The sequence below is a fragment of the Macaca fascicularis genome, chromosome 17, assembly GCF_037993035.2.
Source record: "Macaca fascicularis isolate 582-1 chromosome 17, T2T-MFA8v1.1".
Classification (NCBI taxonomy): domain Eukaryota; kingdom Metazoa; phylum Chordata; class Mammalia; order Primates; family Cercopithecidae; genus Macaca; species Macaca fascicularis.
Genome location: NC_088391.1, coordinates 104005037 through 104027908, shown reverse-complemented (window position 1 = coordinate 104027908; position 22872 = coordinate 104005037). Strand labels below are relative to the sequence as shown.

The 22872-nt window shown below is 53.6% G+C and overlaps 1 protein-coding gene across 30 annotated transcripts in view; it reads right to left on the bottom strand.

Moving 5' to 3' along the window:
- The window catches only part of TFDP1 (transcription factor Dp-1), a 58145-nt gene that overhangs the window by 6930 nt on the left and 28343 nt on the right, over nucleotides 1-22872 (bottom strand). For 11 of the 30 annotated variants that reach the window (XM_074021526.1, XM_074021529.1, XM_074021531.1 and 8 more), the window contains 5 exons: nucleotides 20690-20756; nucleotides 9343-9449; nucleotides 2505-2626; nucleotides 938-1103; nucleotides 326-469 (listed from right to left, as the gene is read on the bottom strand). In XM_074021526.1, the coding sequence (XP_073877627.1) occupies nucleotides 326-469; nucleotides 938-1103; nucleotides 2505-2626; nucleotides 9343-9449; nucleotides 20690-20756 (606 nt within the window). The remainder of the gene's footprint in view (nucleotides 1-325; nucleotides 470-937; nucleotides 1104-2504; nucleotides 2627-9342; nucleotides 9450-20689; nucleotides 20757-22872) is intronic. The other 19 variants (XM_074021533.1, XM_074021536.1, XM_074021550.1 and 16 more) reach the window with 3 other exon arrangements.

Genomic DNA, 22872 nt, shown 5'->3' with positions numbered 1-22872 from the left:
TTTTCTTCCATTTCTAAACTATACCTTTTCCCCTCTCCTCTCATTTCTTGGATTTAACTATGGTATCTAAAAAGAAAACAAAAATCCCACAAACTAGGATTCACAATTAACCTGTGCTAGAGTTTAACACACTCTAGTGGGTCTGGGCCAACCATGCTCCCTCCCCTGACAGCCGAGACTGAGAAACGCAGGGAGACGTCTGCATGACCGTCTGCCAGCCGTCTGGACACAGAGAGCATAAGGGCATGGAGCCCAGACCCTTCTGAGTGACGGACAACAAACACATCTACACAGACTTGAAGGGAAATCAAGGTTGAAGGGCCACCTCTAAGTTCTGACATTCCTGAGCCGAGTTGGTGGGCAGACCAATCCACTTGATCTCCTTCTTCTCCTTGGAGATGATGTTCATGGCCATCAGCACGTTTAAGGCATCGTAGACGCGCCGTCTTATGTTCTTCTGGTCATAAGCCTGCGGATGACAGGGAGTGGATTTTCCAAATGATCCAAAAAAGCCTGTGGATCCCACCTTAAACTGTAGGCCACGTGCACCGGCTTGAAGGGGCACCCCGCTCACAGAGCTGTCACCCCAACACGTCCTCAGGGAGCACTCCCACCCTACAGATGATGCAGGGCAAGACAGGGCTGTGCGAATCCCAGTGTGTTCCAGGAGGGGAGCTGGGGGCCCTCGGGTGTCGAGCCCAGCTGGCGAGGAGGGCACGTCTGCATTTCTGGGCCGCTGGATGTGCAGAGCCAGCCCACGTGCTCGCTCACTGACGCTGACAGAGCATCATGCCAGCAAATGGACTGGGAAAAATTCTGTCATGCTGTACTTGGAATTTTCTGTATGGTTTTAACTGTTCCCAATATTAAAAGAGTAAAACGTGCCACACCACTTGGTTCCGCTACCCTGGCCTCTCGGCCCCCAGCACACACTTACTGACTCGTTTGGTAAGATGTGGTTGTCGGCAGCACTGAACTCCGCGACCAGCTCGTCCGCCACTTCGTTGTAGGAAGTGGTCCCTTTCCTCTGCACCTTCTCGCAGACCTTCATGGAGAAATGCCGCAGGCCCTTGCCATTCTTCTCTCCTTTCCTGTTGCGCTTCCTTCAAAATACAAAGGAAAAAAGAAGCGACCGTCAGCCCTCCTGAGCATCAGTCTGAATCGAGGAATGCTTTTACCTGAGAGCTCTAATGAGCTGCACAAAAAGGGGCCACATCCCACGGGCGCAGCAGATCCAACACGTGAGCAGGCCAGGACCACCTAGCCCCAGCCCCCAGGCCCAGTGCTCCTGCAGGTCAGAAAGCGAGTGTCTCCCTGGCAGGCTGCACCTCTGTCCTTCCAAGTGTCAGGGAAAACGGGAGGCGTCCCCAGGACCCGAATCAGCATATGGAAGGCCTATCAGTACTCAGCATATGAGAGGCCTATCAGTACACCAAGCACTTCTTTTTTTTTTTTTCTTTTTTGAGATGGAGTCTCGCTCTGTAGTGGGCTGGAGTGCGGTGGCACGATCTTGGCTCACTGCAACCTCCGCCTCCTGGGTTCAAGCGATTCTCCTGCCTCAGCCTCCCAAGTAGCTGGGATTACAGGCGCCCGCCCGCCACCACACCTGGCTAATTTTTTTGTATTTTTAGTAGAGACAGGGTTTCAGCATGTTGGCCAGGATGGTCTCAATCTCTTGACCTCATGATCTGCCGGCCTCGGCCTCCCACAGGGCTGGGATTACAGGTGTGAGCCACAGGCATCACTTTTCTAAAGAGGGCAACCAGAATCAGGAACTATGGGACATTTCAGTGTACATTTGGGAATTTTTAGGACAAATTTCAGCAGGCTATAATTTCATACGGCTTGGGCTGTGATAGCCGCTTGACAACAGGTGCAAACCACTAAGTGTTCTTCACACAGAGGGAAAGCCCAACTCTACACTCTGGTCAGTCCCCACGTGGCGGGAAAGGTCACCTGCGGTCCCAGCTGGTGAAGCTTTGGGCACCGACACAGGTAGGTTTTTGTAGCTTTGCATGTGTGTTTTTTTAAGGAAAGACACAGCTCATCAGATCTTGCTTTAGTGGAAGGAGCCACTCTGGTGGGACCACTCACGGGGGCCGTAACCCCAGGGGCAGTAGAGGCTGCATTCAGGGGCAGTGGGTGAAATCCATCCCGCGTGCTCCCAGCACAGACGATGAAAAGTCTCCAAGGTCCTGTGGCAAGTACAAGGCCAGCTTCTCCCCGTCTTGGCCAAGAGCTGCCAGCCCTTCCAAGAGCACCCACTACACCAGACACAAAGCAGGGTGGGCAGTGCCCAGCCCGACTTCTCCGTGACCGAGGCAGTGCGCCTCGACTGCACACCTGTGCGGGGCACGATGATGGGTGAGTGTGATTCGGAGGCTGACATCAATGCGCATGGGAGCCCCACCGTGCGACTGTGTCACGCACGTGGCCCAGGAGAACGTGGAGGTGCGAACCGCAAGCAATCCTACAACTCTAAGGGTCCGGAGGGAAGTGCTCACCCGGCAGACCAAGGTGAGGAGTCGGAAGGCTGGTTCTGAGAGGCAAAGTGAGTGCTGGGGGTGTGTGGGCTTCCTACCACCAGGGTGTTTGACGCTGCCGGTCTCTGAGGCGTACCAATTACCTATAGTCAAAAAAGACAATTCAGACAGTCAGTCCCCGCCCACACGGCGAGGGTGCCACGCCCACCAACTGTTCGCTATCCACAGCCACTGTGGAATTTTGTTAACCACAGCGAGCAGCCACGACGGGGCAGGAAAAACGTCTGGCGGTGGACGCTTTTGACACGGTGACGGCATCACCACACCTGTTCTGACTGTGGCTCATCTTCCTCCTGTCAGTCACAGGCATCTTCTCCAATTAGACAAAAGCAACAAGAAACTGTGAACAACCCAAGCAAGCAAGAACAGGACAGGGCAGAGCGTGACCCCCAAAGCGCTAACGGTCATTTAACGAAGGGGGCGGCACAGAATTCCACACAGGGCACTTCGGCACGCTTCTGTTTTTCCCTTCACCCTTTTACTTCCTTTTAGCAATATGGATGAGGATGAAATTGTATCCTTCCGTGGTACTAAAAAGAGGCCTGAAACAAACCAAAATAGCTCTCGAAGGACAAAAGCACAGGCAGGGTGACAGCCATCACCTGGTAACCCTGTGCCCTGGGGCCCTGTCCGGGGAGACCCCTGCACCTGCAATGACGTCAGGCAAGGAGGGAGGGCGACCAGCACTGGGGGCGGAAGGTGGGGAGCTCCACGCACCCCTGGGGCTCACACACCTGGGCCCCTCTCGGGGGAACCACGAGAGGCAAGGCCAGTGTGGACGCTGACCCACCCACCTCACCCCACAGCACACCCGAGGTGTCGACAACTATCTCTTCCTCAAGGGACATGCTGGCTGGTGTGACTTTTGACAAGTTCTTATCACTTTGGTTCCTCAATGAATGTTTGAGTGTGAAAACCCGGGCACCCTCATACAGGCAAACAACTCTGACTTCAAAGATCTTGTGGCATGACTCTATCTAAACTGGAAACACTATTTCTCAGTAAATGTTGAGTCATTCAATTCACCACAAATCCAAGTGCCTCAGCGACTGAACTGCTTGTGTGGGCATGTGGCTTCCGCTAAAGGGATTGGAGCTGGACACCTGCATGCTGGCGGGGGGTGCTTCATGCGGCCGACGCCCTGAGCTGCTCTAAGCTGGGCCCGCCACCCCAGCTCCCCTTCTTACAGGGATAAATGCATCACCTGCGGTGGCCCTGGGAGCAGCTGAGGGGACACTTTCCAAGTATCCCCAGGCCAGATCGCCTGTCAGCTCCTGAGAAGAAAAGCATTTCAACAGGACCAATCTTTTCATTGACACTCATGTCTCCGATGATCAGAGACGCATCAGAGTGCGGCCTTCTGTGGATCACCCCGTTAGCAGGCCACGAAATCAAACTAGTGAATTTGCTGCAAAACGAAACCATACAAAAGATAAGTCTCCTGGGCATGAATAAATGTCCTGTGAAGCTTGTTTGGTTTAATACGTGTGTGTGTGTGTGTGTGTGTGTGCGCGCGCTGCTGGGGCACTGCACCACGTGGCAGATCGAAATAGCTGACAAAAGGACCCTGCGACCCGGTTGCCTGCAAGCACACTGGCCCCACACGGCTTCCTGCGTTGAGTTCAGCGGATGCCGTTCTCCGGGAGCCGATGTAAGACTGAGAACCCGCCAGCTCCACACCAGGCAGTGCTGGCTGGCTCTGCGCATACCACACGCACAGGTACGGGGGACTGGAGAATCCCACACACAATTCTAACCCACCTCATGGGTCTACTCCCTTCCCCAGGAATCCCAGGACCACACAAGGCACTGGATCTTGGCCCCAAGACAAATGCCATCACTGTGCCGCCGTCCTCCAGTCAGGAGCAAACCGACTCACGAAGAGTGGCTCTGACTCACAATGGGGAACATCCCGATAAACCCGCGTGAGCTGAAAACACCCTAAGTCGAAATGCACGTCATCCACCTGTCCTACTGCACATCACGGCTTAGCCAGTCTACCTTACATGTGCTCAGATCACGCACATTAGCCCAGTCGGGCCAAAGCATCTCACATAAAGCCCACTCTAGATGAGTGTGGGTATCCCAGAACTGGATACCGCACTCAAAGGGAAAAACAGGATGGTCGTGTGGACACTGGAAGCTGTTTCCACTGAATGCGTGTTGCTTTCGGACCATCTTAAAGTCAAAAAATCGCAGGTCAAACCCACTGTAAGTAGGGAAGAAGAGAAAACCAGAGGGCAGGTGCACACCAGGTGCTCAATGGTGCTCACCAACAGCCTTTCCTGGAAGACAGGACTCAGCACCCAGGGCACCCTGAGACCAAGCCGCCAGTGCACTGGGAAAGCGTTGTTACGGAGGCCAGGTCTTAACAGGAAGCCCTTCCTACTCTCCTGCTTTAACTGCTCCCTGCGGAAGGCCCCACATCATCAGGCCCATGCAGTGCTGGGGGAGGGTGCCGGCACCTTCCTCTGCGTGCCCTGCATGGCAGCTCCCCTCGCTGCGTCTCCGCAGCACTGTCCCTGCTCTTCACCCATCACCTGCAGCTCACCAGCCCTGTGAGCTGAGTCAGCTTCATAGGGGCGGCCTGGAGCCAGCCCTCCCAGGAATGAGACTCAGACGCTTCGCTCCCGGACCTGGCACAGGTGCGTTTCCTTCCTGGTGCACAGGAAGCCGGGTGAACTCCGGCCGGCCGCCTGTGCCACAGGATGCCTTCTGGCCTCCCATTCAACAGACATGGAGCAGGCTCCCAGCCTCACTTCCCTACACCAGGAGCCACACTCAACAACCACAGGAGCCACAGCAACACACTGAAGCCCTGGAGGGCGTGTGTGGGCAAAAGCGCAGGGAAAACAGCAACCAAGGAGGTGCCAGAGGGTGGATGGGTCAGTGCCGGGAAGGACAGTTCAGAGTTGGGCCCCTAGGAGAGGAGAGGTGGTTTCGGAAGCAGAGGCCACACTAGCTGGAGCGGTGGGCAGAGACCCTGGAAGGGAGAAGTGGTCACAGCACAATGAGGGGTGCTGCCCAAAGTTGGGAGGCAGTGGGTCTGACTCCAACCCGGGCTTTCCAGGAGATCCAGGAGCCCTCTGGGAGCAGGAGGCAGGCGGGGCTGCAAGGTGCCAGGGACACCCACTCCTTGGATTTAACGGTGGCTTCTCTGGAGGATGGGCTCTGCCCTCATGACTCCCCCACCCGCCTCTCGTGGGGGAGCAGGGGAGGTGACCCGGGCCCCACAGGTCACGAGGGGTCTTCTCTTCCTACTGTGCTCACGGCTGGAATCCAAGCTGTGCTTCAGAGAAGCTAAATGACACGGCTTCAAACACAGCCGTTTGATTCTAAAGCTTTTGCAGCTTCCATGCCAGCAGTTGCTAGAAAATGGAGCACGCGGTGTAAGCATCCCACAGTAGAGGACCTGCCAGAGGTCCACCTTGCCTGAGACCAGTCCTCCTCCCCCAGGAGCCCCCCTCACTGGCTCCACAGCGAACCCTGGTGTTTTAAAGCAGCGATCCCCTACCTTTTCAGTACTAGGGACCAGTTTTGTGGAAGACAGTTTTTCCACAGACCGGGGTGGGGGGTGGTTTGGGGAAGAAACTGCTCCACCTCAGATCATCAGGCGTTCGGTTCTCATAAGGAGTGCCGCCTGGATCCTGCATGTGCTGTTCACAGTGGGGTTTGCGCTCCTGAGAACCGAGAACCTAATGCCGCTGATCCGACAGGAGGCAGGGCTCAGGCAGTCCCCTCCTGCTATGCAGCCAGCTTCCTAACAGGCCCAGGGGTTGGGGATTCCTGATTTAAGGAATTCCTTCTGCCCTAAGAGCACACTTTTTGCACCTTAATTTCACACACTCTAAAAACTGAGATTACAACGCCTCTGTGCAGCGTGACCCCACCAGACACAGAGTCCTAGAGATGGACCAGGGTTAACTGCAGTGTCCAGAGACATGGCCAGCGGTGCAGCTGCAAAGGAAAGGCCACTGCGACCACAGAGGCCACCTTCTGGGACAGAGGCCTGGGTGGGGGCTGCTTCTCACGGGGGTCTCACACAGGCCGCTGCTCCTGCCGCCTGAGCGCATCCGTCCCGCACACCTTCCTGTGCGTGAGCTATGCTTTGCAGCACTGCAGGCTTCACGAGCATTTGCACCTCAAAAGACCTTGACCTTGACAAGCCCTGTGCCTGCTGGTGAAGGTCAGAGACCGAAGGAACCTCCCACCGCTTTCACTCACATGCCTGGACTGAGCTCCACCCCTCGCATCAGAAGGAGCCAGTCCCGGTTTTTGTAAACCTCTGGTATATAAAAAGGTTTAAGAGACATTTGCCATTTGTCAGCTTTAACTCCTATCACTGAGATTTTGCAAAGCATAAAACAGCAATGATAAGCTCCACCCGAACAGGTGAATTTAAATCAGGAACTAGACTTTCAGTGACAAAGTTTAAAGCACATCAGTAAGATAATCTTCTCATTCATTTTCCTCCAGTGTATTCAGACCGGCAGTCAAGACGGAAGTGGTGCTACAATTAATCACCCAGATAAACTCCGCTATGATACACAGCACCTATAAAATCAACCTTATAATTCCCAATCAACTTATAGTCAAATCTATAATCTAATTATAAAGCAAAACAAAAACTGAATTTTTAGCGTTTATCAAAATGGCATTTACTGAAAAGCCGTGATCAGCCGTGATCAGTTATATCAGCCGTATAACATGGAAGAGCTTCCACAAACCGCTACTTTCAATGGCCACAAAACTTCTGCAGAGCGAGGTTTCTGTCACCTCCCACTGGCAGGAAAGGGGCCGTGAAAGCTGCGTGGGACCTGGAACCGCTCACTCAGGACAGCTGTGTGGGAGCACGCACGGGGTGCGGGGGAGCACGCATGGGGAGGGGGTGCGTGCGGGGGCTCACGGGGAAGGCAATCCCGCTCACATCTCTCAAGGGTGTGACCCACAAGCCGCTCTCTCTTAAAACTCATATCCTAAGATCTGTTAAAGAGTCCAGAGAATTTCAAGGGTATTTAAATAAATGGAAATAGCAGGACTGCATATAAAATAAAGACTAAAGTACAAAAATGACCAAAATATCCCTGGTATGTGGTCATTGTTCTCTAAAGAAAACATGATTAGACCAAAGGGAGATGCCCTAGACAACAGAAAACAGCTCAGTACAGAGAGCTCTCTACAGGGCTGGGGACACCTGAGGATGCCTGGGGACACCTGAGAGACATGTGAGGACACCTGGGGATGCCTGAGAGACACCTGGGGACACCTGAGAGACACCTGGGGACACCTGAGAGACACGTGAGGACACCTGGGGATGCCTGAGAGACACCTGGGGACACCTGAGAGACACGTGAGGACACCTGGGGATGCCTGAGAGACATGAGGACACCTGGGGACACCTGAGAGACATGTGAGGACACCTGGGGATGCCTGAGAGACACCTGGGGACACCTGAGAGACACCTGGGGACACCTGAGAGACACGTGAGGACACCTGGGGATGCCTGAGAGACACCTGGGGACACGTGAGAGACACCTGGGGATGCCTGAGAGACACGTGAGGATACCTGGGGATGCCTGAGAGACATGAGGACACCTGGGGACACCTGGGGATGCCTGAGAGACATGGGAGGATACCTGGGGATGCCTGAGAGACATGAGGACACCTGGGGACACCTGGGGATGCCTGAGAGACATGGGAGGATACCTGGGGACACCTGAGAGACACGTGAGGACACCTGGGGATGCCTGAGAGACACGTGAGGACACCTGGGGATGCCTGAGAGACACCTGGGGATAGGTGAACGGACAGGTTCTCATCCCACCCGGAGGTGTTCAATCCTTGTAAGAGGACAGGGCCACAGCATAGGCAGTGCAGGGTGAGGGGTTGGAGCGGACCAGGAGGCTGGGGTGCGAGAGGTGCTGCATCACCAAAGCCCACGGCTGGCAGGAACAGGGCTGGGACAGCTGCCCAGGCGGGGCCAGAGCATCATCTCAGGACCAGGAAGGAGCTCTCAGGCACCATAAACAAGTCCCTGAGGAAGGACTGGAAGCCCAGCCTAGCCTTGGGGTTGCTGTGTCCCTCACCACCAGCTCCAGTCACAGCCAAACCTGCCCACCCAGTGCCTGGGGCCCCACTTCTGGTGAGGTCAGGATTCCGTGCGGGCTCCTTGTCTCCAATAGCCTGCCACCGGCAAGAACGCGGAGGGTAGACAGAGACAGGAAACAGCATTGTGAGACGCGGCATCAGTTGGCCAGCAGCAGCCTGGGGAGGGGGACGCGCCGTTTCCCAACGCCCATGCGCCCCTCTCCTGTGCGCAGCTGAGCGAGCGGCATCTGCCCCGTCACTGCCCCGGGGCCAAGGCACAGCCACGGCCAGGGCCCTGCCCCTACCTGGCTTCCCAGCCTGGTGTCGCCAGGAGGGCCACGGCCAATGCTCGGCCACATCACGTAAGAAGCCCTTGTTAGAAGAAGAGCTTTGAGCTCTGACACTAAGAGGAAGGTGCCTCTGGCTGGGGCTGGGGCCCCGCCCACCACCCTCCAGCTACTGGAAGGACGGTGTGGGCTGGGGCACACAGGAGTGCTGTGCATGCCATCATGTCTCCCACAACAACACGCAGGCAGCTGCAGAGGGCCGTGGAAAATCTAGCACTGGCCATGGGCTCCCTGACGAGGGGAAGGCCCTATGCTGCAACCAGAGTCCAAATCCAGTCATGCCTGGGAACACCCCCAACCACACGGCTCACCCAACCCCGACCCCGCACCAAGATCCCGACTGGCCGCTCCTGCGGGAGCCTTACCACTTGCTGGGCAATGTTGACATTGGACTGTCCAAAGGTTTTTGGCAAGAGCTGCTTCCCGAGCGGGTTGACGGTGGAGGGGTGAACAGCCACGAGGGACACCACGCCTGCAACACAAAGACACCAGGTCAAGGGCGAGACTCCTTTTCTAAGTTAAGGCTAAAAGTGACCGTCCAGCAAGATGGTGCTTCCAATTAGAGATGCTTAGCTTTCCCCACTTGTACTGTCTCAAATCCATGGCTCAAGTGCAAACACCTCCATGAAGCTTAATTCCCAACGTAAAACCGTAAGGGGAGAGCTGCAGGGCCGTGCTGACGCGACCCAGGTGACCCAGGCTGATCACCCACTGCTCTGGCCCCTCGGTGAGGTCTGCAGAACGTGCTGGTGGGACCACGGCCTGGAAAAGTCTGTGATTCTGTGACAATTATGGAACAGAATTTTAAAAGTAGAACTTTTATCCCAACATTTCTCTATGAGGTTGCAAACCTAGCATGGAAATCTGATAATCCACTTTTCCTTAGGAAGGAGAGCCACATTTGTTCCCAGGAAGGAGCGTGCCTTCCGTGGAGGCTGCGCCTCTAAACACACAGGAGCCCTCAGAACACTGGTGAAGCAAGTGGGGACCCCTCTGCAGGAGACGTGAGGCCTCTCTCCTCCAACAGCGGAATGCAAAAGGTCCTAGGGACACAGCAGTGGACAAAGTCCTGGAACATTTACACAAAAATAGTAAAATGAAGCAGTAATGATAAAGTTCAAAAACTGGCATCAGCAGGCAGAGAGAACAGAGGAACCTGTAAACTAGGTGGTAGCGAGCACCCTGGGAAACAAGGTGGGAGGCCCGCGTGGCCAGCACAGCCCGGGAGGGGCGTTAGGCGGCCACACGGAGGAGCAAGGGGCTCGCAGTGCCCCGCGGCATGGCTGGCGGAGCTGAGCCGATGGCCCCACATTTGAAAATGCGCGATACCCTCAGGTGAAGAAAAGACAGACTTGCGGGTCATGACAATATCAGGAAAGGAGAACTTCCCAATCTCGCCACACCTCAGGCCTCCCCGGACGGCTGCCCGTCCGACCTCGGGCCTCCCCCGACAGCCGCCCGAGGAGCTGCAGGACCCTGGACTTCCCCACAGGCATCTCCCTTCATTCCCACCAGTCAGCACCAAAATGACTCACAAATCATTGGTGAGACTTTCGAATACGTCGTCTTTGCGATCTGGTTTCATTTTGGGGCCCTTTACAACCCATGCGTTCTAAAAACATCTACTGCTTTTTATGCGTTTCTTTAAAATATACTAAAGAATGAATTTTGCTGCTATATAAGAACACTTAATAATTTCTCTTAATAACCTAAGTTGGCCAAGACAGATTATTAGGAAGTGATTAAAAAGACATTTGCCTTTTGATTCAACTGGGTTAAATATTAGTATTTTTACCAACCAATATCAACACATATTTAAAATTCTTTTCTGGAACTAAAATAAGATGATCTGCTGTGGGATAATTTTCTTCCAAAAATAAAGATGTGTATCCTAAGAAAGGGCAAATATTTACTTTTTAATTGTTTTATATATGTGAAAGATATTTTTATTTTAGAATATTCAATTGAAAAGTAAAGATTGTACATATTCAAAATGTACAAGTGATGATTTGATGCACATATACACTGTGTAATACTTACCAGAGAAAGACTTTTTAAAAGCAAACATAATATTCTACTATGCAGGGAATGATTTAAAATACATAATTAAACACTTTTCAGATTCATGTACAGATGAGTAAATAGTAAGCTTTCAAGAATATTTAGCTGATTCATTACAAAGATAACATCTTTTAAAATTTGCAAACGAGTCTCTAATTTCAATAAATGTGGAGAAAGCAACAGACCTCTGAGTTCACAAAAGCCAGTGGCACCATCACTCCCCATCAGCAGCCAGGCGGCTCTTTCCGTCCTGCATGGCCCGGCCACAGCACCACAGCGCCCGGCCACAGCGCCGCCCACCAGCACCACAGGTACCGTGCACTCGGGCGTCCCAGTCTGGGGCTCCCCTTTCCTGCCCCAGCAGTGAGTGTGGGTAGGACTCGGGGATTCGGGGGGTGGTGGGGCTGTGGGACAGCAGTGTAGCTGAGACCCTCGGGGCATCTGGCCTGCCCTCCATCTGCTCTGCCCACAGGCCGGCTGGCTGGCCTGTCTACGCCATCTGTCCTTCCAACCAGGTCTCTCTCTCTGGGCCAGAGGCCAGCACCATGAGGCTGGGGTGGGTTGCTAAGGGTTTTCACAGCTAGGAAGGGGGAGAAACACACAGACGGAAGAGGGTCCCTCCTCTGGTACCCAGCACAGGATGAGTGAATGCAGGCAGATGTCCAGGGCCCCTGAGCTTCCCCACTCGCTCCTGTTGTCCACCTGGAGTCTGAGCCCCCACACCAGTTGCAGGTAAAGGGTTTTGGAGCCCGAGGGCTTGCCAAGCACAGAGGGCCCCTCCCAGCCTAGACACAAACCAACAGAGAACCTCTGAGCAGCACACATCAACCAGCAGCACCCCTGGGTCACCAGCTGAGTCTCTGCAGGACAGAGGGCAGGGTACGTGCATCAGTAACAGGGAGAAGAAAGAAATCCTGAGGCTGAGGGTGAGTATCCCCTGCCCCGCCCCAGAGCAGCATTTCAGAAGGGCCTTGAGATAGGGGCTGAGTTCGCACGCCCACCCGGCCAGTGAGCAGCAAGGGCCCTCCCTGAATACATCTCAGACCCACACCCAGAAGTACAGGCTGGAAAGGGCAGTGATGTCTGGGGACCAGAGCTGGGTGGGTGGGTTTCTTTCTTTCTTTTTTTCTTTTTTTTTTTTGAGATGGAGTCCTGCTCTGCTGCCCAGGCTGGAGTGCAGTGACATCATCTCGGCTCACTGCAACCTACGCCTCCCAGGTTCCAGCGATTCTCCTGCCTCAGCCTCCTGAGTAGCTGGGACTACAGGCACCCGCCACCACGCCCGGCTAATTTTTGTATTTTTAGTAGAGATGGGGTTTCACCATGTTGGCCAGGCTGGTCTTGAACGCGTGACTTAAGGTGATCCACCCGTCTTGGCCTCCCAAAGTGCTGGGATTACAGGTGTGAGCCAATGTGCCTGGCTGGGCTTCTTGTTTCTATTCATTGAGAAACTTTTCAAATACAAACAATAACACGACAATTTTATTCCAGTACACTTCAGATACACTGTTATCATCGTACTTGCTTCAAGTTTCGTAGAGACATAAGGAGCAGAAATAAAATGAGTCCCCAGGACCCTCAGCCTCCCCGCGAGGCTGCCCGTGTGCGGCGCCCAGGGCCTGCAGGGACGCACTCTCTTCATTTTTCATGCTTTTCCAGGATGTGCGGAACTGAACCTAAGGCTACAACGATTGTTTTTTGTGCGCCTCTGAAACACAGACAAATATTATCTGGCTCGCATTCTGCAATTCTGCCAACACTGTGTTCAGACTTACCCACACGTACAGATCACGCTGATTTCCTCAAACGCTGCTACACTATTCCATCGTAATAAAGTGGTCATATGAACACAGACGTCATATGAAAATGCTGTTTGTTATTACTGAACCGCATGCTGTGTGTTTTTCTCAGCACGCCTGCCGCCAGCGAAGCCTGGGTCCAAGCGGCCGCCGTCCCAGAGTCCGCCCAGTTCCCCAGGCGGTCATTCCAGTCCAAACGCACCAGTGGCAGCCAGGCTGTCGCTCCCCGCCACTTTTTTGTCCACCTCAGGGTAGAATGTTATTTCAATTAGTAGTTGTTGTTGTTTTTGAGACAGGGTCTCACTCTGTCACCCAGGCAGGAGTGCGGTGGTACAATCTCAGTTCACTGCAACCTCCACCTCCCGGTTCAAGGGATCCTCCCACCTCAACCTCCCAAGTAGCTGGTACTACAGGCTCGCACCACCACACCCGGCGAATTTTCTTATTTTTTGTAAAGACAGGGTTTCGCCGCATCGCACAGACTGGTCTTGAACTCCTGAGTTCAAGTCATCCACCCGCCTTGGCCTCTCAAAGTGCTGGGACTACAGGTGTGAGCCACCGTGCCCAGCCAATCATTTAGTTTTAATCTGGCAATATAAGTAGAGTGTTCCACATATTTTCTTGGTAAGACTGACCCACACAATCTATGCATGGGAGGGAGGAGGACTAACATTTCAGGGACAAGCTGAGTCACATGAAGACATGGCCCATAAGCTGACTCTACAGAAATAATATTGTTTCAACTGTAAAAGGCACACATAGCCTTTTTCAAAAGAACTAATTAAAAACATTTTATATACAGCATTTTAAATGGAGAATTCCTTTCTTGGGAAGAAAATTAGTTAAGAATATATATGGTCTAAGTTGCTATAATCCATTAACAGAAAAAGGAGTCTAAATACAGTACTCACATTTTTATCATTACTTGTCCTATTCTATTAATATCTATAGGGCTTAAGATAAATTATGAAACCATAAAGTTTTGTATTTTCTGAAAAACAATTTTAACATCTTTACATTGTCAGAGCCAGAGGTCTACGAGTTACTGTTTTGCCCACCAAGCTGGAGATGTTTTATCTGCTCATCTGGTCAAGCACAGCCCCTCTGCAGGGGAGCGGCTCCGCAGGGAAGTAGCTCCGCAGGGGAGTGCCTCTGTGGCTGGCTTGCAAGCAGCATTTGTGCACACTTGACTGGCCACAACAGAACATTCTTCTCTGTTGTCAGCACTGAGGAGGAAGCTCCTGCCTAAGTGACCACAGCCAGGCACCTGCCCAATGGAGACATTGCTCTCCCCAGACTCCATTCAGACTCAGGAGACCTGAGCTCCTAGAACGCAGGCTGAGGCAACTCCCACACAAAACCTATCCTCTGGCAGTTATCAGAGACCTCAGCTGCACAAACCACACACCTACTGTGCCTGACGTGGCTGGGCCCCCGGCAGGACCTGCTCCTGAGAACACGCGGTTACTACTCCAAGTTCACAGCATGGCTGAAGTCACTCCCAAGAACCTCTCTGTCCAAACACACAGAGCTCCAGCAGGCTACCCTGCATCCAAGAGTCATCATCTCACACCTGGGAACAAGGGTTACAGCCACAGAAATGCCATTACTGGGCTAAAAACAGAGGCTGGGTTTTTAATGTCTTTCAGGCTAAAAACAGAGAAATACGAAGAGAGAAAAAGCGGATGGCCTCTCCTGACAGTTCTGTAGGAGGCTGGCAGTTTGAAGAGGCCAACCAAAAGTTATACCCTCCCTTCCTATAACCCCCTTCCTAACAGTTGTACAAAGATCAGTGCGTGTGTGGGGGGGTGGTGGGGGGGCACAGTTCACAAGCGACAGTCACCACGAGTAAGGAATTACGTAAGCAACACTAAGCTGCTGACCACACATCACTGATAAATTTCCTCCTCCACTTAGAACCCTAAAGCTGACAGACATGAGACTGAAGCAGGAGGAAAGTAAAGACACAACAAAGGGAGATGCTCTTTCGGAAGCAGTCATTCTGGGCTAAGAGGACATGTATAATCCAACGCCCACATGTGCTGGGCACTCCCATATGAGCAGCAACCGAGGGACCCGGGCCCGGCGCCGCAGACAAGGTGAACCTGCACCGTGCACAGCCATGACCTGTGTCTGAGCGCTCTCCACGGACCCACTATGTTAAAAATCATGAGCACACTATGAGAAAAAGGCAGCAAATAACCAAAGGTAGCAAACACATCGCAGTCGCCGAAGCCACGACTGGAAGGGCCCCAGTGACTAAAGACAGGAGCCACCACACAGCATGGGGAGGACGCAGACACTCCACGCACCAGCTGCCAAAGTACACACTCAAATGTACACTTATACATTTACTCTTTTTTTTTTTTTTTTTTGAGACAGAGTCTCACTCTGTCACCCAGGCTAGAGGGCAGTGGAGCGATCCTGGTTCACTGCAACCTCCACCTCCTGGGTTCAAGTGATTCTCCTGCCTCAGCCTCCTGAATAGCTGGGATTACAGGCGTGCACCACAGCGCCCCAGTAATTTTTATATTTGTAGTGGAGAGGCAGTTTCACCATGTTGGCTAGGCTGGTCTTGAACTCCTGACCTCAGGTGATCCACCTGCCTCGGCCTCCCAAAGTGCTGGGATAACAGGCGTGAGCCACAGTGCCCGGCCTACTCATTTGAGACGGGGTCTGGCTCTGTCGCCCAGGCTGGAGTGCAGAGGCTCAATCACAACTCACTGCAGCCTCGACCTCCCACGCTCAAGTGATCCTCCTGCCTCAGCCTCCCAAGTAGCTGCGACTATCTATAGGCATGCGCCACCATGCTTGGCTACTTTTTTTTTTTTTTATTTTGTAGAGATGGGGCCTCATGTTGATGCCCAGGCTGGTCTTGAACTCCTGGCCTCAAGCAATCCTCCCACTGCAGCACTGAGATTTCTGGTGTGAGCCCCTGCACCTGGCCTACACACGTATCTGCGCTCTCAGGAACAGTGTGGGCAGATTCTCAGTGAGCCTGGATCACCCCTCAGTACAGGGGGTGCACAGGCAGCCCTGAGGTACAGACAGACAAGCACACTTCCAGGCCAGCTGTGGCCTCCCGGCTGGCCTCCCTGAGGACGAGGCGCAGGTCAGACAGGATTGCACACATCAGGGAGGAGGATGCAGGCAGCCCTGGGGCCAGGTCACGCTGGGACGGGGGCAGGGTGGACCAGGCAAAGCCAGAGGGAAAGCTCCTACCAGTACCGCGGGGCCACAGGCATGATATGAGTAAGAGCCCACCTGCGACACACAAAGCCTGAAAACCCAACACCACCAAATGGTGGTGAGGACACGGAACTGTCAGACACACAAAGTGTGTGTGCAAATGTTCACAGCAGCATTTTGCTCTCAGGGAACAATTAGAGGCAAACCAAACAGCCACGACTAAAATAGCCCACGTAAAATGTATTGTCAAAACCTCCACGTTGGGACTCTCATCCTTGGGGAGCCTGTGGATGCAAAATGTCTCGAGTTTGGTGCATTTCTCTGGGTGGAAAGCAGTTTTCTGAGCCTCGAAGGGTGTGGTGGTCAGTTTTACGTGTCAGCCTGACGGTGCTCTATCCCGTTATTCAGCCAAAGGCCAGCTGAGAACTTGCCGCTAAGCTCCTTGAAAAGGAGCCATTAAGCAAAGGAAATTGTGCTCGATGCAGGTGGGCCTCGTCTAACCCGTTGAAGGCTTTTAGAGCAAAACCTACATTTTTCCAGAAAAAGAATTCATCACCAACCGCCCTGCAGGCTCCGCCCTGATGGCCCCACTATGGCTAGGCTGGGTCCTGTCGTGAGTCCCCACCTGGGTTCCCTGTCGCCCTGGCTGTTGCTCTGGAGAACACTGACAATCACAGTGGGGACCTGGACACAGGCCCCCCACGGCAGCAGCAGGAAGAGACACAGTGGCCCCAGGCAGCTGTGGCATGGAGTGGAGCTGGGAGGACCAGGGCCAGGGACCCACGAGGAGCCTCGGCTGGGCTCATCCCCTCTACCTTCCCCTGATCCACTCTCACCGGGACAGCTCCTGTCCTGCCTTAAGATCTGACTCAAGGAAGGGCTCCACAGCCCTCGAAGTGCTACTGACCATGCCCTGGGCTCGCAGGGCACAGACAGAGGAAGGCGGAGCCTTGCTCACTTGCACCACCGAGGGCAACTCAAAAAGCACCCGCAACGGCTCCATCTAAGGGCGCCGAGGACCCTGCCTAGACCGCCCCACCTCCCAAACTAGAGGCAAGGGGGGCCCACTAGTGAAGACGGGTGTCTGTTGCGGAAGCAAGGGCTGCACGCTCACACACACAACTCACACACATGCACAATCAGAACTCACACTCAACTCATGCACATACACGCATACTCACACAACTCATACTCAACTCGCACATACACACACTCATTCAATTCACGCACACAACATACACACATGCACACGCACAGAACACAACACACACAACACTCCACACACAAAACTCACTCAACTCACACCCAACTCACATGTGCACATGCACACAATTCACATGCAACTCACGCACAACTCACACACACAACTCACATACTCACATCTCACATGCACACAACTCATGCACACAACACACCTCGACTCACAAATGCACGAACACAACTGACAACTCACGTGAACTCATGCACACTCACAACACATGCACTCCACACACACTCCTCACAATTCACACATACAACTCACTTGCACACACATGCACACAACTCACACGCATGCACACACACGCAAACTCACAGGTACACTCACGTACTCACACAACTGATGCACACAACACACATGCACACTCAACACATACTCAACTCATGCACACTCAGACATGCAGTCATTCCTCATGCACAATGCACCGACAAGCACTCCTCACATACACACTCATTCACGCATACACACTGACACTCATGCACACACTCCTCACATGCACACTCAGTGACACACACGTTCCTCACGCGCACTCATGCACACATATTGACACAGACACATGCAAACACCAACAAACTGTTCTATTTGTTAAACAGAATTCTCTGGAACAAACACCGGAAGTGAACACTGGTGCTAACGTGCTGGGCAGAAGAGGAAAGAAGGAAACCTCTCTGCACCTTTTCACACTTCAAAATTTTAAAACATGAACATGTCACTGACGCAAAAGCAAATTTAAAATAACCACGTGTGGCCAGGTCTCTCTGCACCTTTTCATACTTCAAAACTTTAAAACATGAACATGTCACTGACGCAAAAGCAAATTTAAAATAACCACGTGTGGCCAGGTGCAGTCGCTCACGCCTGTAATCCTAGCACTTTGGGAGGCTGAGGCGAGCGGATCATGAGGTCAGGAGTTGGAGACCAGCCTGACCAACATGGTGAAACCCCATCTCTACTAAAAACACAAAATTAGCTGGATATGGTGGTGGGCACCTGTAATCCCAGCTACTCAGGAGGTTGAGGCAGGAGAATCACTTGAATCCGGGAGGCGGAGGTTGCAGTGAGCCGAGATCACACCACTGCACTCCAGCCCGGGCGACAGAGTGAGACTCCATCTCAAAAACAACAACAACAACAAAAGCTCCACGTGTGTGGTGGAATCAACACCAGGTGAGGGGAGGGGAGGCCCAAGAGCCGCTGCCGACGATCCGGGGAAAGAACTGACCATCCCAAGGCTCACCTCGGGGGGATCAGGGGCCGGGGCACGTGGGGCAAGCAGACGGGAAACGCATGGCCCTGCCGCGAGCCGGGTCAAAACCAGAACATTTTCAGCTATGCCACAAATGCCAGAGTATGTTCCCTCCTAATCCCAGCAATTCAACTCTTCAGCTCCATTAAACCTGTTACAGATTTAAGCACAGATTTGTGAGTAAGAATGGAAAAGGAGACAGCCCACATGTGGTAAGAAAGCTGACTGCATGTAACCTAACAAGAGGAATTCAAATTCAACACCATAGTAACAGACTTCATCATTTCAAGCATAAAATGGTGAAAATGGTGAATTTTTCATTGTTATTTCTGCTTTATCACTTGAACAGAAAATGTCATGCCTGCAACTTGTGCACTTTTAAGTGTTCAATTAGTTACACTAAAACTATACTTCTCTCGAGCAATCTGTGAATCCTCAAATGATCAAGACAAAAAGCTCATAAATAATCCTAAAAGGGCTGCGCAGATTTGCTCCCTATTCCTAGAAAAGCAGCAGGGAAGGACCTGTGTCAGCAGAAGAGCAGGGCCAGTCCCACCACCTTCCTCTGGCAGGGCCCACAGGCAGCAGGAGGCTGGGGAGGCTGCAGGCTGGCTCAGGTCACAAGGCCAAGTTCTCCCAAGGAAGAGACCAGAGTAGGACCTAGGGACGGGCCCCAAGGAGACACCTGGACCTGGCTCCGCAGCACGTAGGGGTTGGAGGCAGATGGCACCATGGGCACCCGCACCAGCACTGGACAGAAAGGGACGGGCAGCAGGGTCAAGCCTCAGCAGAGAGCTGGTGGCCTGGTCACCACAATCCCACGCCCCAGAGCCACGGCAAGCACTGAGAGGTCACTTACAAGGGTCTCAATGTTAAGAGTAAAAAAAGCTCATTTTATATATGGGAATAATTAGAAAAATCAGAAGGCCGGGCGCGGTGGCTCAAGCCTGTAATCCCAGCACTTTGGGAGGCCGAGACGGGCGGATCACGAGGTCAGGAGTTCGAGACCATCCTGGCTAACACGGTGAAACCCCGTCTCTACTAAAAAATACAAAAAACTAGCCGGGCGAGGTGGCGGCGCCTGTAATCCCAGCTACTCGGGAGGCTGAGGCAGGAGAATGGTGGGACCCCGGGAGGCGGAGCTTGCAGTGAGCTGAGATCCGGCCACTGCGCTCCAGCCTGGGAGACAGAGCGAGACTCCGTCTCAAAAAAAAAAAAAGAAAAGAAAAATCAGAAAGTTCCTTCTAGGAATCTAAAACGGAAACGCATCCAGGCCTCTAGGCTCCTCCCTGGGCTGACGCAACCAAGTGCATGCATGTCGCGACCAGAGCACTCAGTGGGCCCACTAGGTTCTGCAGGCAGAAACGTCTGAGGACAAAGCAAGCTCTTCCACAAGCTTGTCTCCCAGCAATATCACAACAAACCACAATGAACCGCCCTGCACGCACTCCCAGCTCCACACAGCACAACCTCTCACGAGGGGCCAAGCACCGCACATCAAAGCTTCTAAGTGGTGTGTCCTAACCCAGCACAGGTAAGGAGTTTACCTGGTGAGCACACACACCTTCATGAATGTAAACCACAGCACCACTCCAAGGTGTAAAATGGAAACTGCCAACCGTGGGACCCGGAAGAGGCGGCTTCAACCTCTCCAGCTGACTTCCTCCCCTGGATTCCTCAAGACAAGAAAAATGGCTTTTCCTCAAGAGCTAGTAAAATACACATGCGAAGCGTTAAACGTGGCAAGTGCTTGCTTCGCAGGAGGTGTGCACCATGGTACACCCATCTTTCCTCAAACAGCACAGGTGAGTCTGGCTTCTGGAAGAGCCCACACCACTGCTGAGACGTCATTATCTTTGGGTGGCGGGAAAACAAATTGTCTTTATTTCTTCTTTACATTATTCTACCTTTTTCTAAATGTTTGCAAATAGTATACACACCTTAGAATTCAAAATCCACAAAGCTTCTGGTGTGTGTGTGCAGGCTGTGTTCTAAATATTAGAAGGCCCCTACGCCCACCCTCCTGGATTCTCAGAGCACAAAGGTGCCCGTGCAGGAGATGCCATCATTAGCAAGAGGCTTCAACGTCAACAGCTTCATAAACACGTGAAGCTTCACGCATTCATCAACACAAGTGTGTCCAGAACAGGTGCCCTTACCTTTTCCGGGACTAAGGTTCTGGTCTATGAAGACCTTGAGTTCTCCGTTGGCTTCAATTAGACCGGCCTGCAGAAAGCAACAAAACAATAATAAATACAACAGCTAAAAGGGCTACAAAACTAGGGGTGTCTAAAACCACCCTCAAGGGTTCTATCAAATAACGTCGTAAAAAGGCAGAAGGGCCACAGTTAAGCAACTCCAGGAACACCCCGGAGAACGCCAGGCCCGGAGAAGGAATGTTGCTATCACCATGGCACCTGCAGGGCCAAAACAGCACCGTCCACCAGGAATTAGCCACGACTTACAAAATCCACACAGTCTTGAAAAATCACGACTGTAATGAGGAAAACGTTCACAATAGAATGTTAAACGAAAGGCGGCACAGATAAGAGTACAGCCACACAGCAGGGGCACAGGCGTGATGGCGCAGCCACACAGCGGGGGCACACGCGTGATGGTGCAGCCACACAGCTGGACACACATGCATGATGGTACAGCCATACAGAGGGGCACACGTGTGACAGTATAGCCACACAGCAAGAACACACGTGTGATGGCACAGCCACAGCAGGGGCACACAGGTGACGGTATAGCCACAGCAGGGGCACACACCTAATGGTCCAGCTATACGGCAGTAACACACACCTAACGGTACAGCCACACAGCAAGAAACATTAAGGGGGACTCCTATCAGAATTGTCAACCTCATCCTGCTTCTCCAGAAAAGTCATGAAATGTTTCATTCTCTTCCTAGTCCCAACAAAATGTCAGTCCCCAGGGGCTGGGCTCTGCGAAGGAAAGGCCATCCCAAGAGGAGGTCTTGGAGGGGCGGCCTCTGGGAGTGGCGTGCTGGCAGCCCAGGCATGGCAGCCTGAGCATGAGCACACACATGGCAGCACGCTTGAGTACCCAGGGTCCGAGGAGGCCACGCACCTCAGGCAGTGGGGCTGCGGTGTGGCGATGGGGGTTGCTGTCTTCACTGAGAGTAAAGGCACTCGAATGCACCCTTCTATAGACAACACCACGGGAACAAGGAGACGCCATGACCCCATGGTGCCACCCAGGTAAGTCAGGGGACATGGGGAGGCAGCCCAGGTACAAGCCAGGCAGCCAAGACTAAAAGCCCAGCAAGACGACCCCTGCAAGACCACCGGACAATTTCCTGGGCATCTTCACAACCCCCTTCCCCACAGAAGATGAGGAAAGCCAGGGCTGCCCGTAAGCTTGAGGACGGTGGCAAGTTCACGTCCTAGGAGGCTAAAAAAAAGACAGGAACGACAGACGTTCAAACCGGGTCCAACCGCACTTTCTGAGTCTGGCTGTGCAGCAGGCACCATCCCAGCCTTGGCTGTGGGACTTGCTGGGCGGTGGGTGGACGACCCAGTGACCCCCTGCACACAGAGCCAGGTGAGGTGGGATGTGCAGAAGGGGCTGCATCACACTGGCCACACCAAGGGGCTGGGATCCAGGCTCCACCACGCCCAGGGCCCAAAGACAGCTTGTGATGCAATCTAAGGAAAAGAGCCATGGGGCAAGAACCTGACCACACCCAGGAGGCGCCTCTGAGGCCACCAACCTGATGCAGCACCAGACAGGCCCGCAGAGGGCTACGCCGGCACAAACGCACGACACCAGACAGGCCCGCAGAGGGCTACGCCGGCGCAAACGCACGACACCAGACAGGCCGGCAGAGGGCTACGCCGGCGCAAACGCACGACACCAGACAGGCCGGCAGAGGGCTACGCCGGCGCAAACGCACGACACCAGACAGGCCCGCAGAGGGCTACGCCGGCGCAAACGCACGACACCAGACAGGCCCGCAGAGGGCTACGCCCGCGCAAACGCACGACACCAGACAGGCCCGCAGAGGGCTACGCCGGCGCAAACGCACGACACCAGACAGGCCGGCAGAGGGCTACGCCGGCGCAAACGCACGACACCAGACAGGCCGGCAGAGGGCTACGCCGGCACAAACGCACGACACCAGACAGGCCCGCAGAGGGCTACGCCGGCGCAAACGCACGACACCAGACAGGCCCGCAGAGGGCTACGCCCGCACAAACGCACGACACCAGACAGGCCCGCAGAGGGCTACGCCGGCACAAACGCACGACACCAGACAGGCCCGCAGAGGGCTACGCCGGCGCAAACGCACGACACCAGACGGGCCCGCGGAGGGCTA